Consider the following 19,521-nt stretch of genomic DNA (forward strand, 5'->3'; position numbering starts at 1 on the left):
CCGACTTCCAGCTGTATGTTACTTACTGGGATTTCTTTCTTTTCAATACAATCAGTGTTTTATCAGCAGGAGATTATCACTCAAGACTAGGCGTTCGGTGCTTCCTGGTCCAACCACTGATTAGCAGATTTTTGTCAATGTGCAGAGTACACAGAAAGCAGCCAATCAGGCGTGTGGGCGGGGTTATACACAGCGCAGCATTTGAGCTCTGCTAGATCCGCTGCAGAGAAAACCAACTGTATTAAAATGACAGCATGCAGATCAGCAAAGGACACATCGCTGGAATCAGGGACAATGCCCCTACATTCCGTTAGGCTAGGTTCACATTGCGTTTGGGCAATGTTTATTTAGGGGCTGCGTTGAGGGTCGCGGTAACGTCCCCGCTCTCGCAGATCCCCGATCTGCGAGAGCGGGGAACGGACCTCGGGCACGCTGGGCACGCCGCGGACGCTGCAAGCAGCGTCCGAGGGGCGCTGCAAAAGAACGGCACATCGCTAGCGCGAGCCGAAAGAGGCACGCGCTAGTGATGCGCTACAGGGAAACTTCACATTGCTGTCAATGGGTGCGCTAACGGACCCGTTGCACGCCGTTAATTGCAACATTTTCGCCGTGCAACGCTGTCCGTTAGCGTGCACACATTAACGCAATGTGAACCTAGCTCTCAGATTACATAGCAAAAACCTTAGAGGGTGCAGGAAAAAGCGGAGCGCAGCAGTCTTCAGCCGCATAGAGATGGGATGGAACGGGGTCTCATGTGCACCATTACAGCAGGGCTAAAAGTGCCCCCTCTCTGCAGAGCCCAGCACTTGTACACCCACCGGTCAACTGTCCCATCAGTGCGTTATAGGTGGTTTGTAACCAGACAACCCCTCTAAGTGATGTGGTGTGGGGGCTTCCTTCTGCAATAATGAAGGGCAGCAGTGTATAGTAGGGTAACATAACAGGGTAAAAATAATTCAATATTACTATATCCACCTCTCGTGTCTCCCCTTTTCCTCATAGTTTGTAGCTTGCGAGCAGGGCCCTCATTCCTCTTGGTATCTGTTTTGAACTGTGATTTCTGTTATGCTGTAATGTCTATTGTCTGTACAAGTCCCCTCTATAAGTTGTAAAGCGCTGCGAAATATGTTGGCGCTATATAAATAAAAATTATTATTATTATATTATTATGATATGCAGGTGGGAATCCCCTGCTCCAAATATATAAAGTAGATAGATTTGCTACCGACATCTGCAAAAGTCCAGAGTAGCAAAAAATTAAAGTTATTAAATAAAAAAATACTATAAAAAATATAATTTAATGCCAGAATCGCTGATTATTCAGTCACAACCACAAAAAAACGCAATAAAAAAAAAAAAAAGTGATGAAAAACAAGGCCTCACCGCACAACAATGGAAAATATAACAATCACGGGTTCTGGAAAACAATGGATGCAGGAAACCAGTTATTTTGTTTTTTACCATTTCATTTGGTTTTTCACTACATTTTATGGTAAAATGAATGGAGTCAGGGCGACGGCTCGTCCCGGAGGAAAAAAAAAGAAAAAAAAAAAAAGGTCCCTGTGCAGCGATAGGGACGTAAAAATAAAGTTAAGGCTCTTAGGAAGGTGAAAGGGTTAATAAGATCACGCAATTCATTAGTGGGAGCGTACAAAAGTCACGCGGAGGCCGAGACCCTCATACACTGAAACCGACAGAGGTAAAAGAAAAAAAAAATCACTTTTGGAAAACATGAAGAAAAAATATGTAAAAAAAAATAAATAAAAAAGCCGTTAGGTTTTTTAAAAAAACTTAAGGGTTAAAGAAAAAATTTAGCTTGCTCTGGGGTTTCCATGGTAACAGTAGTTCTAGGAAGCGACGAGCTGTTGTAGACTGGAGTCGAATGTAAACATGGAGGCTCCGTGTGGCTCCTCCTCCCAGAGGACAGGCGCAGCGGTAAGACCAGCTACCTTTATCAGTGACCACTGACCGTGCGGCGCTTACGCAGTGACTTTTATACACAATTTCAGCTCCGCCTACCGCCCACGCGCCTGTCAACAACACCTATAGCCAGCCAATCACAAAGCAGCGTTTCCCGCCCTGACATTTGACCGCGCCCCTTACACGGATTGTAACTCTTTAATTACTGCAGTTCCGTTTAGTGCGTGCGCAGGACCAGTGAGATCAGCGGTGACGATGCGGTTAATTTCAGACCACGCCCCTTATTTATGTCGGACGGGCGCTCGTCCGTCGCCATGTTGGGAAGGTCAGTAGAGAAAGAAGGGGGAGGAGCTCCAGCTGTCACACCGCCTCCTCCTGAGGGAAAACAGCGACCCGCCGCGGACTCCGCCACCCCCGGGACAGCGGCCCCTTCTCCCCCGCCTGGACTTCATGCTGAGGAGGGGAACGCCGAGCCAGGGAGCCGACCCGGCCGCGGACACCCGGGGAAGCCTGAGAGAGCCGGCCGGGGGATAGACGTTACCGCGGAGAACGAGCGCTCGGCCGAGTCCATGGACAACACGTCCATCATCACCCAGCTGAGCAACCCGAAGGAGGAGGCCGTGCTGTCCTGCGCCCAGGAGAAGGGTGAGTGCCCAGGAGGAGGAGGAGGGTGAGTGCCCGGGAGAAGGAGGAGAAGGGTGAGTGCCCGGGAGAAGGAGGAGAAGGGTGAGTGCCCAGGAGAAGGGTGAGTGCCCGGGAGAAGGGTGAGTGCCCGGGAGAAGGAGGAGAAGGGTGAGTGCCCGGGAGAAGGAGGAGAAGGGTGAGTGCCCGGGAGAAGGGTGAGTGCCCGGGAGAAGGGTGAGTGCCCGGGAGAAGGAGGAGAAGGGTGAGTGCCCGGGAGAAGGAGGAGAAGGGTGAGTGCCCGGGAGAAGGAGGAGAAGGGTGAGTGCCCGGGAGGAGGAGGAGGAGGAGAAAGGTGAGTGCCCGGGAGAAGAAGGGTGAGTGCCCGGGAGGAGAAGGAGAAGGGTGAGTGCCCGGGAGAAGAAGGGTGAGTGCCCGGGAGGAGAAGGAGAAGGGTGAGTGCCCGGGAGAAGGAGGAGGAGAAGGGGTGAGTGCCCGGGAGAAGGAGGAGGAGAAGGGGTGAGTGCCCGGGAGAAGGAGGAGGAGAAGGGGTGAGTGCCCGGGAGAAGGAGGAGGAGAAGGGGTGAGTGCCCGGGAGAAGGAGGAGGAGAAGGGGTGAGTGCCCGGGAGGAGAAGGGTGAGTGCCCGGGAGGAGGAGGAGAAGGGTGAGTGCCTGGGAGAAGGAGGGTGAGTGCCCGGGAGGAGGAGGAGAAGGGTGAGTGCCCGGGAGAAGGAGGAGAAGGGTGAGTGCCCGGGAGGAGGAGGAGGAGGAGAAAGGTGAGTGCCCGGGAGAAGAAGGGTGAGTGCCCGGGAGGAGAAGGAGAAGGGTGAGTGCCCGGGAGAAGAAGGGTGAGTGCCCGGGAGGAGAAGGAGAAGGGTGAGTGCCCGGGAGAAGGAGGAGGAGAAGGGGTGAGTGCCCGGGAGAAGGAGGAGGAGAAGGGGTGAGTGCCCGGGAGAAGGAGGAGGAGAAGGGGTGAGTGCCCGGGAGAAGGAGGAGGAGAAGGGGTGAGTGCCCGGGAGAAGGAGGAGGAGAAGGGGTGAGTGCCCGGGAGAAGGAGGAGGAGAAGGGGTGAGTGCCCGGGAGGAGAAGGGTGAGTGCCCGGGAGGAGGAGGAGGGTGTGTGCCTGGGAGAAGGAGGGTGAGTGCCTGGGAGGAGGAGAAGGATAAGGGTCATTCCATGGTACGTTACATTCACAAGCCAAACACCGGCTCCGGACTGTTCTTTGAAGGCACTAAAAGGACTGACTATATATTGTACAGTAAACTATTCTCAATAGGTTTCAACACAGTTTGATTTTTCAACAATAAAATTAAATACAAAATACAATGTTATTACTTGGTAACTTATGTTACAAAAAAAGGAAAGACAATTGTCCTTCATGAATCTGCCAAATGTTCTGTTCTGGTAAACAGGGGAGAAGCACGATTTTTATTGTATTAAAACACCATAGTCCCAGCAACTTTAACAAATGTATTTTAACCTCTCAAGTTAAAATCAACAGTTTTTATTACAAGAAATCTAGATAACTTGCGTTACCGCACAGTATTGTGACTTTCGTTACTAAGCTGATGGTAACTTACGTTACAATTTGTTACCATCAAATGGATTAACCTTATTGTCAGGTAAGTTACCATCATCTTTGTAACATAAGTTACTATGTTGTGTTGTAATGTAAGCTACCATGGAATGACCCATAAATGCCCGGAGGCAGTGCCCGGGAGGGGAGAAGGAGTGTGTCTGGAAGGAGGAGGGTGAGTTCCATGGGGGGCACTTCCAGAGAAGAGGATTGTCAATGGGTAGGGGAGGTTGAATGCCTAAGGGCAGTGCCAGGTATAAGGATGAGGGGGGTGCCCAGGGCTATGCCAGGGAGGAGGAGGGGGTAGTGTTGTGCCATGAGGATGCCCAGGACAGTGATCAGGTGACAGTTGTTTGCGCATAGTTGGGGGTGATGGGTCTGCCATGTCTCCAGAAATTGGTTGAGGGTGGCATCTCACCTGGTGAGGTTGTGATGTTCCCTGTGTGTATAGATCGAGTGATGCCACTGCTACAGACGCAAAGAGAAAAAAACTTGATGCCTATTTTTAAACTTTTTGTGCCCAAAGATGCCCAGCAGAGTGGAAGGGTTTATACCGTGCCCATTTCTGGTTTCAGGTGCTCCTAGGTTCGGTTTGCGCTGTACACATGGGTGCTGCAGGTGGTGGGTGCAGTGCCCGGCTATGGGTCTGACACCCAGACTAATGTGAAGGTACCTTAAGGATTGTGTGCCTAGGATTGGGCAGTGGGACGGGGGTATGTCATGCATTGAGGAAATGGCTGAGAATGGTATTGTGACAAAGCACTCGTCTGAGCTGGGTGACGGTGTCGTGTTCCCAGTATTAAAAGAGCAGGGTCTGTGTAAAGCTGGGTGATGCCCATGGAATGACTTGGTGTCCAGAGTTGAGGGTTTGTGCAAAGATTAAGATGCCCAGAATGTAAGGATTTGTACTGAATGTATATACATGTGTGGTCAGTGCAGAGGACGGCACGGGGCTTATTCCAAGGACCATAGTAAGGACCAGGGGGCGCTCCTTACTCATTACAGAGGGAAGAAAGGCGATTCCAGCAGTTAATTAGGAAAGGGTTCTTTACAGTTACTGCAGTCAGACTGTGGAAAGCCGAGCACAAAACGTAGTAATGGCCGACACTATAGCAGCCTTTATACCAGGGCCGGATGATTCCTCAGCACACAGAACATTGTGGTTATAGATAAATTGGTGACAAATGTACAATTCGTGGAGAAAGGTTACATTTGATGGACCGGGGTCTTTATTCAACCTATATAACTATGTTTTGCGCCAATTCCCTCAGTTTGGTTCCGTTGGGTTATTCTGTACCTTACATATGGTGCTGTTGTGTCTTGGCGTCCGTGCTGCCATATCTAGATGGCAGCCTGTGGGGCGACCTACGATGGGTCTGATGGTGCAGATAAATTGCCCGGGGGTTAGCGGGATTTGTAATGTTTCTTAGAAATGGTTGAAGGGGCGTTGTGCCAGGACTTGTGCCCCAAAAATGCCTAATGGAGCAGAAGGACTTGTACTGTGCCCATGAATGCCTCTGATTGTAAGTATGGGTTCTGTGCTGTTCCCGACGGTGGGTGCGATGCCCACACTAAGGATTTTGTGCCTGGAAATTATGCAGATTATTACTCGGGGGGATTGATTTATTCAGGAAATGGGGTGTCAGGTCCAGTAAATCAAACAATGCGTTATGGGTAAAATTGGGTGTTGCCAGGAAAAAACTGTAATGCCAAAAATTGTTTGTTTTTTTTTCCCAAGAAAAAGATGCCCAGTAGAGCAACGTGTGGGGATTTGTGTGCCGAGGCAGCGATTTGTGTGCTTTTGTGCCATGGTTTCTCTGCTGTGCCACATCTACAGGGCATCCTGTGCCGCCCATACTAAGGATTGCATGCCTGGGATTGGTACACGTGTCTTATGGAGGGGGCAATGGGGTCTATAATGTATCCAGGAAATGGGTAAGGGGGCATTGTGCCCGGGTCATCGTGAGCTTGATGATGGTGGGTGCCTAGGATTAACAGAACACATTCTGGGTGATGCCAGGGAAATTATTTGGTGCCCAAACATAGCTGGGGTGATGCCCATCAGAAGGGGAAAGTTTACACTAAACAGATGCCCAGGGATTGGTGCTCTCTTTGCAGTTTATGTTTTGGCTTCCCTGCGGTGCCCAAGGATGAATGCCATCTCTAGAGGGCATCCTGTACTGTGCCCAGGGGTGGCCATGATGCCCATACTAAGGGTTCTGTGCCTGGCATTGGTACCAATAACTTGGGTTAATAGTTGGTGAGGAGGCAGAATCATGGTCCTGACTGGTTGAACCTGTCATGTGCCCATTGTGTAAGGAATGGGTGCTGGATCATGCCGCAATTGGTAGGTTCTTTCCTGTGCCAGTGATGAAAAATTGGATTCCCAAAATAGAAGTTTATGCCAGAATTAAAAATGGCAAAAAGATGGACGAGGTTGTATGCTCTGCCTCAGGGAGAAAGAGAGGTGTCTGGAGCTCTGGTTGTCTCTCCATCCCCCCAAAAAAAGAAACATGTCTGTAGTGCAGTGCGGTGTCCAGTCTGTGCCCGCAGAGCGGGGGATTCTTTATGGTGACTGGTGGCATCCAGGACTGGAGGAAGGAGTCTTTACTGTATATGGAGGGTACTGATGCCAAGGGAGATGGCTCTGACCCATGGCCTGGAGGTGGGCAATAAACTTGGACTAGTCAGGCTGGTGGTATGGCACGGCCAGTGTGTGTCCTGTACCCATAAATGGGCTCTGGAACGGTCTGGGGGACGACACGATGCCAGGGGTGGGTGCTGGGCTGTTTCCGCTGAAAGAAGTTGGCTCAATCCTGCGCCCGGAGTGGTTTGGGTAAGGGACCCGCTTAGACTGAGATAATGATTCCCCACCATTCAGATGGGCTCTGTCATTATCTCGCGCCATCACTCACTTGCCCGCTGCAGCCAATCACTAACAAGCACGTGCTGTACATGAAAAGATCACCATTAAGACCAGTGATTGTCTGCAGCGGGAACCAGCACACCTGTGATGGGTCACACCTTGGCTTACAGGGTAGCTACCAGTAGGTGGCACTAAAGAGACAAGTTCCTTCCTTCTGGGGGGCAGCTAGTTTGCATATTTAACCAGGGAGCATTACAAGTGAGACTTACACAAATAAAATGAGAACCTGCCAGGGCATGCTGGGAGTTGTAGTTTGCAACTAATAGCTACAGGTTGTGTACCACTGATGTAATGCACGACTGGGCTACGTCAGCCTGGGTGGGAGCTGCTTTTTGTCAGGGCATGCTGGGAGTTGTAGTCTGGCACCCCAAAAATTGCAGATCCAGAAAGGGTGGTGTGGGAGCGGAGTACATGGATGGGCTGAGTCTGCAGGAGTGGAAGCTGCTTTTTATCTGTGCATGCTGGGAGTTGTAGTTTTACAGCGGTGTTGGACCACTGATGTGATAGATGGGCGGTGGAGTCTGAGCTGCTCCTTATTAGCACCCCCTCCTCCATGACTTCCTTCTAGGGTATAGTGGGGGTGGTCCCTGTGTGGCTGCACTTCTTGTGTCAGGACGATCACTGTCTATAGACCCCACTAGAGCATCTGGATGTTATGGAGGGGATCCGCTGTGCAGGGCGATGTGTGCCCTTTTTTGTCCGGGCTGACAACAGAGAGATCGTGCCGCTTTCTTCTATTCCCACCCTGCGAGCACCCAGCCGCATAGAACCCTAATTAAAGGGGCACTGCGGGGGTACGCTCTTATTCCTAGCGCAGTGACTGAGGGAGTGGAGCGGGATGCACGGATGTGTCATTCCTCGCCCATCGACGTGACCAGTCTTCTCCAGAGTTCCCCTTTAATATTACAAGTCTGGTTGTATAATACATGAGTGTAATAAAGTCGCCCTGTATACATGTCCCGTCCCAATGTACCGAGGTTGCTCCTCGCTCTGCCTTCTTATATCCGCCCGGGGGGGGGGGGGGGGGGAGGGACAGTGGCTCTCATTTTGCATTACAGCCATTGCCAGGGCATGCTGGGAGCTGTAGTTTTCCCATACCTGGGGAGGCGCAGATTGCAGCCAGGGAATGCTGGGAATTGTAGTCTTTCCACAGGAGGAAGATGCCAGGGCACACTGAGAATTGCAGGCCTGGATCAGGGCATGCTGTGAGTTGTAGTTTCCCTACAGCCGCCTCCATTATTCTGGTTTATTTTGGACAGTCATTTACTAATATCCCGGGAATGTCGGAGAACATTGCGATCGTGTCCCACAAACAGCGCAGACGCTGCTAAATGTCATTACACCGTGGGCGGCCATGCAGAAGGTTTGGTAATTGGGAGGTTTATCCTTGGAATTTGGAAAATTCTTATTAATTCCTCTATTTTGATCTTGTGGGTGGTTAGTCGCTCCCTCCCCCATGCTTTACACTGCAGCACAAGCACCAGCTCAGCAGAGAGCGGACACACATCATCACAGACCCTGCAGCTCATGGACTGAGGGGGACGCATGGCTGGGGTGTAGGGCTTTTCACTTGCAATTTGCACTTCAGGTGAATTGTTAATGTTCGCAGACGACCATCATGGGGAAACCCAAAATATGGCGTCTCCCGCTGACGCCCGACGCTTTCCCGCATCGGCTGCTTGGGAACAGCGCAGAAGCCGGTAATAGCGCGGCGTCATGTGAGCAGCGTGACCCGAGGAATGGCACTCGGCGGAGCGATCCCTGCGGTCGCTGTGTCCTTGGTGGAATCTCACAGGTTCTCGGCCGCACTCTGCCCCACACTGGGGAATGGAGACTTAAATTCACTTAAAGGGATATTCCCACCATGGCAGGATGCGCCATCACTCTGCGCTGTCTGAGCACTACTGGATTCTGTGCCGTCCGTCCATCATGGCGTCCGCATTCAATGCCCTCCTCCTTAGATCGCTGTCTCACTTGGCGAGCAATGATCTACAGGTCGCGTGTGAATGGTGAGGATCCCGCTGCTGAGAAGCCGAGGACTTCCCAGGAATCGGAGGTTTATTTCAGGCCTTGTATCTAGGAAGGAATCCCCCCCCCCCCGTATCTGTGCTTCCCCCAGTAAGAAATCAAGATTTCCAGAGCAGAGCGGAGCCTCCTGCCGGGATCACAGAGAAGGGAAATCCGGCTCCTGGCGACCTGTACCCAGATCTGTACCGGCACTGAGCACCCGCACGTGATACCGAGTCCGGGGAAAGGGGGGAATTGGTCTGTCATATAACGGTTACTGACCCCGCATTACATCCTGTATTATACCCCAGAGCTGCACTCACTATTCTGCTGGTGCAGCCACTGTGTACATACATTACATTACTGATCCTGAGTTACATCCTGTATTATACTCCAGAGCTGCACTCACTATTCTGCTGATGCAGTCACTGTGTACATACATTACATTACTGATCCTGAGTTACCTCCTGTATTATACACCAGAGCTGCGCTCACTATTCTGCTGGTGCAGTCACTGTGTACATACATTACATTACTGATCCTGAGTTACATCCTGTATTATACTCCAGAGCTGCGCTCACTATTCTGCTGGTGCAGTCACTGTGTACATACATTACATTACTGATCCTGAATTACATCCTGTATTATACTCCAGAGCTGCGCTCACTATTCTGCTGGTGCAGTCACTGTGTACATACATTACATTACTGATCCTGAGTTACATCCTGTATTATCCCCCAGACCTGTACTCACTATTCTGCTGGTGGAGTCACTGTTAATGTACATTATTCTGTACTGATCCTGAGTTACAGTGACTGCACCAGCAGAATAGTGAGTGCAGCTCTGGGGTATTAAACAGGAGGTAACTCAGGATCAGTAATGTAATGTATGTACACAGTGACAGCACCAGCAGAATAGTGAGTGCAGCTCTGGAGCATAATACAGGATGTAACTCCGGATCAGTAATGTATGTACACAGTGACTGCACCAGCAGAATAGTGAGTGCAGCTCTGGGGTATAATACAGGATGTAACTCAGGATCAGTAATGTAATGTATGTACACAGTGACTGCACCAGCAGAATAGTGAGTGCAGCTCTGGGGTATAATACAGGATGTAACTCGGGATCAGTAATGTATGTACACAGTGAGAGCACCAGCAGAATAGTGAGTGCAGCTCTGGAGCATAATACAGGATGTAACTCCGGATCAGTAATGTATGTACACAGTGACAGCACCAGCAGAATAGTGAGTGCAGCTCTGGGGTATAATACAGGAGGTAACTCAGGATCAGTAATGTAATGTATGTACACAGTGACTGCACCAGCAGAATAGTGAGTGCAGCTCTGGAGTATAATACAGTATGTAACTCAGGATCAGTAATGTAATGTATGTACACAGTGACTGCCCCAGCAGAATAGTGAGTGCAGCTCTGGAGTATAATACAGGATGTAACTCAGGATCAGTAATGTAATGTATGTACACAGTGATTACACCAGCAGAATAGTGAGAACCACAATTTAAGCGGGCACCATCCACTAACAAAATATATCACGGGGATCACCGGATGCATATGCAATTGACTAAACACTCTATGAGAAAAAAAGACTGCATCATAGAAATGGGATCACCACAACACAATTAACAAAAGTATAACAAATTTTATTAGAACCACACCACAACAACAACTGTAGTAAAAACAATTAAAAACACCCATAAACAATGGGAAATGAGGGTCCATATGATGCACAATACAATACCATAACAGCATGTTAGGGTCTCATCATTCTGATTAATACCGGCTCTTATAGTAGTGGGAGAAAGAGGCAAGTGTCAATGGAACACAGGTCCTAGGTGCTAATCCACAAATGTAACCTATTTATACATTCCAAATAGTAGGAGAAAGGCACATATTAATATAGATTACAGCCCCTATGTGCATGCTGTGTCACCTACAACACTCTGCTTGACCACTTATCCTAATCAACATAAATATAAAGCAAAAATAATTTATGCAAGCCGGTGACAAAATGCTGAACACTACCCAGGGGAAATAGCTGGGATCGGCTAAGAGATGGAAAAGGGCCACCCAGCATAGACCCCCCTTCCCACACAAAGAGCAAATAAGCGGCTGAATAAAGACCCGACCCTACAGCTGCACGACCCACGCGTATCGACGCTGGAGGCGTCTTCCTCAAGGTCCACAGTCACCCAGTGGTGTGGACCTCCGTTATATACCATACAAAAAACTAAATAATGCATACCAGGTGAGCAGCGCGGTTGCAGCCATAGTCAGCAGGAAGTCCCAGTGGCGTGCACCAGACCCAAGAGCGCAGGCGCAGAGAGCCATGCACACAGTGTACTGCGCAAGCGCTTCATCTGTGTGGTGAGTTGCCCAGGTAACCATCAGACACATAGAGGTCTCGGACGCCATGCGCAAGATTGTACCGCGCAGGCGCCATCTAAACACCCATAACGCTGGCGCCGACCGATACTAGAAGTTGCCTAGGCAACCCGTATCAACCAGAAAGCGCATCGATATTACAGGTCCCAGACCCAATCAATGTGCCCAGTCACTGCGCTGTGCTAGTACCAAACCATACAGAAGGAATGAAGCTACACAAGCGTCCACCCATCAGATAAGCAACCCATTTGGTTGGTGGACCGCTAGATATTGCGGGTGCGTGAGGGTTAGAAAAATTCTCAATTAGTAATCATACATAGAAGAAATAGACCCATTTGTAGGGCCCCTATAGTGCCCATGCAAAAGGGTCTTCAGTGATAGCCCGGGATATCACAGAACATATACGCAAGCGCAGTTCAAAAGTCAATAAAGAAACTATATTCATTAGCAACAAACTGTACCATAACAGTTCCAACACAAGGAACAAGTATGTTCCTTTTCTTGTGTTGGAACCAAATAAAATGGTTTCCATTTCTACTTGCCTAATCACATATCAAGTCTTTTTGTGCTAGATGGATTTTATAACATCATACATCTGTTATGGTACAGTTTGTTGCTAATGAATATAGTTTCTTTATTGACTTTTGAACTGCGCTTGCGTATATGTTCTGTGATATCCCGGGCTATCACTGAAGACCCTTTTGCATGGGCACTATAGGGGCCCTACAAATGGGTCTATTTCTTCTATGTATGATTACTAATTGAGAATTTTTCTAACCCTCACGCACCCGCAATATCTAGCGGTCCACCAACCAAATGGGTTGCTTATCTGATGGGTGGACGCTTGTGTAGCTTCATTCCTTCTGTATGGTTTGGTACTAGCACAGCGCAGTGACTGGGCACATTGATTGGGTCTGGGACCTGTAATATCGATGCGCTTTCTGGTTGATACGGGTTGCCTAGGCAACTTCTAGTATCGGTCGGCGCCAGCGTTATGGGTGTTTAGATGGCGCCTGCGCGGTACAATCTTGCGCATGGCGTCCGAGACCTCTATGTGTCTGATGGTTACCTGGGCAACTCACCACACAGATGAAGCGCTTGCGCAGTACACTGTGTGCATGGCTCTCTGCGCCTGCGCTCTTGGGTCTGGTGCACGCCACTGGGACTTCCTGCTGACTATGGCTGCAACCGCGCTGCTCACCTGGTATGCATTATTTAGTTTTTTGTATGGTATATAACGGAGGTCCACACCACTGGGTGACTGTGGACCTTGAGGAAGACGCCTCCAGCGTCGATACGCGTGGGTCGTGCAGCTGTAGGGTCGGGTCTTTATTCAGCCGCTTATTTGCTCTTTGTGTGGGAAGGGGGGTCTATGCTGGGTGGCCCTTTTCCATCTCTTAGCGGATCCCAGCTATTTCCCCTGGGTAGTGTTCAGCATTTTGTCACCGGCTTGCATAAATTATTTTTGCTTTATATTTATGTTGATTAGGATAAGTGGTCAAGCAGAGTGTTGTAGGTGACACAGCATGCACATAGGGGCTGTAATCTATATTAATATGTGCCTTTCTCCTACTATTTGGAATGTATAAATAGGTTACATTTGTGGATTAGCACCTAGGACCTGTGTTCCATTGACACTTGCCTCTTTCTCCCACTACTATAAGAGCCGGTATTAATCAGAATGATGAGACCCTAACATGCTGTTATGGTATTGTATTGTGCATCATATGGACCCTCATTTCCCATTGTTTATGGGTGTTTTTAATTGTTTTTACTACAGTTGTTGTTGTGGTGTGGTTCTAATAAAATTTGTTATACTTTTGTTAATTGTGTTGTGGTGATCCCATTTCTATGATGCAGTCTTTTTTTTGTCATAGAGTGTTTAACCAGCAGAATAGTGAGTGCAGCTCTGGGGTATAATACAGGATGTAACTCAGGATCAGTAATGTATGTACACAGTGACTGCACCAGCAGAATAGTGAGTGCAGCTCTGGAGTATAATACAGGATGTAACTCGGGATCAGTAATGTAATGTAAGTACACAGTGACTGCACCAGCAGAATAGTGAGTGCAGCTCTGGAGTATAATACAGGATGTGGCTTTGGATCAGTACAGATGTATAATATGACGCGTTTCCTTGTAGATTATATCTTTATAATGGTCATGTGGTGATCTCCTCTGGCAGATGTTCCCAGTGTGACGCCATTGCTCTGCATGGAGCTGGAAACAATCCCCCATCTTTCCAGTGCACCTGTTGTGACCCGCTCTGTGCCCTGGCATAGCTGCAGCATTCCTGTGCTCCTGATCCCATGGTGCCGGCTCTGCTGTGAGGTGGGCTGCCTTCGCTGGGAAATAGAAAGGAATGTGTTGGCTTCTTCTGGCCATCTGTCTTGTTGGGGAATGGTTTCTGTCACCAGTTATGTTTCAGGTTCCCAGTAAATCTCCTGTGCTGGTGGTACCGGCCATCTTTTATTCTCCAGTTGTGCTGTTCCTGGGCATCCTGTGCAGCTATTACCGCGCCTACTGGGGACTGTCACCCAGGTCTGCACAGACTCTTAGAGGGGTAGTCCAGGGTAGTTCACTTCTGCGTATGGTATAATGAGGACATCGCGGCTGCATAGATCTGTCTGGATGCGGGCACCATCGGCAGCGCTGCTCATCTGACGCAGAAGGTAGAAACGCAGGAGCATCCCTTTAAAAATGGTCTTTATATAGGTTATGAAGGATCTGATCAGCGGATATTTCTGGTTGAAGACGCGGCGTGTCAGATTGTTCGGCCCCTCTGAAATAAGTTGGGGCCTCTTTATAGCACAAATATTCTTTGTTTGTTTTCTAAAAAAGTTGTATAGCTTTCTAATGTGTTTCATTGTAGCCAAGATCTCTGCTGCAAACCGTGAATGGAAATCTGATACATATGAGAATAGTTTTTTAGGCCGTGTGCACGCGTTCCGGATTTTTCACATTTTTTCGCTATAAAAACGCAATAAATCCGCGAAAAAAACACATCCATTAAGCATCCTATTAATAGAATGGAATCCGCTGTTTTTGTGCACATGTTGCATTTTTTTCCGTGAAAAATACACATCTCGTTAAAAAACACAAAATTAATGAACATGCTGCGGATTTTTCATGGATTTCCCGCTATTTATTGCATTGGGAAGCTCTGGGAAAAAAAGTGAAAAATCTGCACGAAAAACTTGTGAGAAATGCAAAAAAAACGCATGCGGATTTCCTGCAGAAAAAGTCCGGTTTTGTTCAGGAAATTTCTGCTAAGAATCCTGACATGTGCACATAGCCTTAAGGTACCGTCACATTAAGCGACGCTGCAGCAATATCGACAACGATGCCGATCGCTGCAGCGTCGCTGGAGAGCTGTCACACAGACAGCTCTCCAGCGACCAACGATGCCGAAGTCCCCGGGTAACCAGGGTAAACATCAGATTACTAAGCGCAGGGCCGCGCTTAGTAACCCGATGTTTACCCTGGTTACCATTGTAAATGTAAAAAAAACCAGTACATACTCACCTTCTGATGTCCGTCAGGTCCCTGGCCGTCTGCTTCCCGCACTGACTGTGAGCGCCGGCCGTAAAGTAAAAGCAGAGCACAGCGGTGACGTCACCGCTGTGCTGTGCTTTACGGCCGTCACTGACACACAGTGCAGGAAGCTCTGAGCAGCAGCGCGGACGCCGAGGGACGTGACAGACATCAGAAGGTGAGTATGTAGTGTTTTTTTTTTTTTTTTACTTTCACAATGATAACCAGGGTAAATATCGGGTTACTAAGCGCGGCCCTGCGCTTAGTAACCCGATATTTACCCTGGTTACCATTGTAAAACATTGCTGGCATCGTTGGTTTTGCTGTCAAACACGACGATACACGCCGATCTGACGACCAAATAAAGTTCTGGACTTTCAGCAACGACCAGCGATATCACAGCAGGATCCAGATCGCTGCTGTGTGTCAAACACAACGATATCGCTATCCAGGACGCTGCAACATCACGGATCGCTATCGTTGCAAAGTCGTTTAGTGTGAAGGTACCTTTAGACATGTCAGAAATCTGTTTAAGGGACTGTCCAGATAGCTCCTTAAAGGGGTGGTAAGGAAGGGAACAGACAAGATAGTTCCTGATCACCCCTTCAAGGAGCAATCTGGACTGTCCCTTCCTTATCACCCCTTCAAGGAGCAATCTGGACTGTCCTTTCCTTATCACCCCTTCAAGGAGCAATCTGGACTGTCCCTTCCTTATCACCCCTTCAAGGAGCTATCTGGACAGTCCCTTCCTTATCACCCCTTTAAGGAGCTATCTGGACAGTCCCTTCCTTATCACCCCTTCAAGGAGCTATCTGGACAGTCCCTTCCTTATCACCCCTTCAAGGAGCAATCTGGACTGTCCCTTCCTTATCACCCCTTCAAGGAGCTATCTGGACAGTCCCTTCCTTATCACCCCTTTAAGGAGCTATCTGGACAGTCCCTTCCTTATCACCCCTTCAAGGAGCTATCTGGACTGTCCCTTCCTTATCACCCCTTCAAGGATCTATCTGGACTGTCCCCTTCCTTACCACCCCTTTAAGCAGCTATCTGGACAGTCCCTTCCTTAACACCCCTTCAAGGAGCCATCTGGACTGTCAGCTCCTTGAAGGGGTGATAAGGAACTGACAGCCCAGATGGCTCCTTGAAGGGGTGTTAAGGAAGGGACTGTCCAGATAGCTCCTTAAAGGGGTGGTAAGGAAGGGGACAGTCCAGATAGTTCCTTACCACCCCTTTAAGGAGCTATCTGGACAGTCCCTTCCTTAACACCCCTTCAAGGAGCCATCTGGACTGTCAGTTCCTTATCACCCCTTCAAGGAGCTGACAGTCCAGATGGCTCCTTGAAGGGGTGTTAAGGAAGGGACTGTCCAGATAGCTCCTTAAAGGGGTGATAAGGAAGGGACTGTCCAGATTGCTCCTTAAAGGGGTGATAAGGAAGGGACTGTCCAGATTGCTCCTTGAAGGGGTGATAAGGAACTGACAGTCCAGATGGCTCCTTAAAGGGGTGATAAGGAAGGGACAGTCCAGATGGCTCCTTGAAGGGGTGTTAAGGAAGGGACAGTCCAGATGGCTCCTTGAAGGGGTGTTAAGGAAGGGACTGTCGAGATAGCTCCTTAAAGGGGTGATAAGGAAGGGACAGTCCAGATTCCTCCTTGAAGGGATGATAAGGAAGGGACAGTCCAGATTGCTCCTTGAAGGGGTGATAAGGAAGGGACAGTCCAGATAGCTCCTTAAAGGGGTGATTGGTACATCATTTGGCTGCTCTATCAAATAATGTTCATTTGCGGCCTCTTTTCTCTCTCCGGGCCGGTAGGTATCCCAAGTCATTGGTTCTGATGTAGTATTCTGTCTGCTCGTGGGATATTGGCTGAGGATCTGACCATTTGCCAGGTTTGCTAGGTGTCCATGCCTAGTTTGCATTGTCAGTGTGAACGGAGTGTTAACCTTCCTACACATTTTCTCTTCTCTATTCACATCCATAGTGAAGCTCGGTTTTCCTCTGCCTTCCTCCACCAGAGACCCAGACAATGGAGCCTAGTGATCGGGGGCATGTGTCCAACATGTCATACTTTACCCCTAAGGACAGGACTAGGCTGATTTTAGCCTTAGGCACCGCAGGTGTTTTGCGCGTTACATGGCGCAGGATGTGATCGTGACACAGGTCACAAAGGAGAAAATACGGGAGTTCTGCTCCGTACTCAGACTCTCCAGTGGTGTGAACATTGTTTCTCTTACCTACATTTGTTCTTTCCATTACCATGGAAACATTGTAACAACTCCAGCCTGATGATTGACAGCACGTTCCTAGCAACCAGTCTGTCTATGCTTTCCAGGGAGTGTCGGCACCGAATGACTGCTCAAACCAAGCACAGGCGCTCAGTGCACCTTGCCACCTGCGTGTTTTCCCCGTTTCTCCACCCCATCATAGTTTTTTCAGTTTAAAGGTAGACCTAAGACCATCGAGTTCACCTCGTAGCCCAACATGTTGATCCAGAGAAAGGCAGAAACCTCATCAGGGAGATAGTGGCCCCATATTAAGGGAAACATTTATTTCGCGACTCCACATTTGGCAATTGGGCGAGTTCCATGGATAACCGTCCCATCACAGAATCCACTACCCTAATCTGTAATGGAATATTAGTAAGTAAGGCCCGCTTGTATTTTTGCAGTGAATGAACCATTACATCATATGGCTGACAGTCTCACTACTTTTACAGTCAGGAATCCACAGTCTACTTTATAGAATCCATAAGATCAGGTTAGTGTAAAGAATCAATAATCTCACTGCTCTAACAGTAAAGAATCCCGTCTTGTCTCTGTGACAGGCCTACGTGCAAAAAGATCATAAGAAAGAGCCTATGTACCACCATGACATGTGCCACATCGTGTCACCACGTGCCATGGCCTGCTATGTTTGGTGGTTGGCACCATGTGACATCGCCCGCTATCTGGTGGTTGGCACCATGTGACGTCGCTTGCTATTTGGTAGTTGGCACCATGTGACGTTGCTTGCCATCTGCTGGTTGCCACCATATGATGTCGCCTGCTGTCTGGTTGGCACCACATGATGTCGCCTGGTGGTTGGAGCACCACGGGACGTGGCCTGGTGGTTGGCACCATGGGATGTCTCTTGCTGTCTGGTGGTTAGCACCATGTGAATTCCCTAGCTATCTGATGGTTGGCACCATGTGACGTTGCCCGCAATCTGGTGGTTGGCACCGTGGGACATTGCCAGCAATCTGGTGGTTGGTGCCATGGGACGTCGCTCGCAATCTGGTGGTTGGCGCATGGGACGTCGCCCGCTATCTGCTGGTTGGCGCCATGGGACATCGCCTGCTATCTGGTTGGCGCCATGGGATGTCGCCCGCTATCTGGCGCCATGTGACGTCGCCCGCTATCTGGTGGTTGGCACCATGTGACGTCATCTGCTGTCTTGTGGTTGGCACCATGTGACGTCGCCTGGTGGCTGGCACCATGTGGCGTCGCCTGCTGTCTGGTGGTTGGCACCATGTGACGTCATCTGCTGTCTTGTGGTTGGCACCATGTGACATCGCCTGGTGGCTGGCACCATATGACATCGCCCGCTGTCTGGTGGTTGGCACCATGTGACGTCGCCTGCTATCTGGTTAGCATCTGCCACCATGTGACATAGCCTTCTATCTTTTGGTTGGCACCATGTGATGTCGCCTGGTGGCTGGCACCATATGACATCGCCCGCTGTCTGGTGGTTGGCACCATGTGACGTCGCCTGCTATCTGGTTAGCATCTGCCACCATGTGACATAGCCTTCTATCTTTTGGTTGGCACCATGTGATGTCGCCTGCTATCTGGTGGTGGGCACCATGTGACGTCGTCTGCTGACTGGTGGTTGGTACCATGTGACGTAGCCTGCTATCTTTTGGTTTGCACCTTGTGACGTTGTCTGGTGGTTGGTACCATGTGACATAGCCTGCTGACTGGTGGTTGGTACCATGTGACGTAGCCTGCTGACTGGTGGTTGGTACCATGTGACGTAGCCTGCTGACTGGTGGTTGGTACCATGTGACGTAGCCTGCTGACTGGTGGTTGGTACCATGTGACGTAGCCTGCTGACTGGTGGTTGGTACCATGTGACGTAGCCTGCTGACTGGTGGTTGGTACCATGTGACGCTGCCTTCTATCTGGTGGTTGGCATCTGCCACCATGTGACGCTGCCTGCTATCTGGTGGTTGGCACCATGTGACGCTGCCTGCTATCTGGTGGTTGGCACCATGTGACGCTGCCTTCTATCTGGTGGTTGGCACCATGTGACGCTGCCTTCTATCTGGTGGTTGGCACCATGTGACGCTGCCTTCTATCTGGTGGTTGGCATCTGCCACCATGTGACGCTGCCTTCTATCTGGTGGTTGGTACCATGTGACGTAGCCTGCTGACTGGTGGTTGGCATCTGCCACCATGTGACGCTGCCTGCTATCTGGTGGTTGGCACCATGTGACGCTTCCTTCTATCTGGTGGTTGGCATCTGCCACCATGTGACGCTGCCTTCTATCTGGTGGTT

The 19,521-nt window shown here is 49.5% G+C and overlaps 1 protein-coding gene across 1 annotated transcript in view; it reads left to right on the top strand.

The window, feature by feature from the left end:
• Window positions 1-2,096: 2,096 nt before the first annotated feature.
• LOC143781435 (CTD small phosphatase-like protein) overlaps window positions 2,097-19,521 on the top strand; it is a 40,199-nt gene continuing 22,774 nt past the window's right edge. Inside the window, 1 exon segment of the mRNA XM_077268038.1 lies at window positions 2,097-2,565. Coding sequence (XP_077124153.1) covers window positions 2,208-2,565 — 358 coding nt within the window. The 5' untranslated portion in view covers window positions 2,097-2,207.

This window comes from Ranitomeya variabilis, chromosome 6 (assembly GCF_051348905.1).
Source record: "Ranitomeya variabilis isolate aRanVar5 chromosome 6, aRanVar5.hap1, whole genome shotgun sequence".
Taxonomy (NCBI): domain Eukaryota; kingdom Metazoa; phylum Chordata; class Amphibia; order Anura; family Dendrobatidae; genus Ranitomeya; species Ranitomeya variabilis.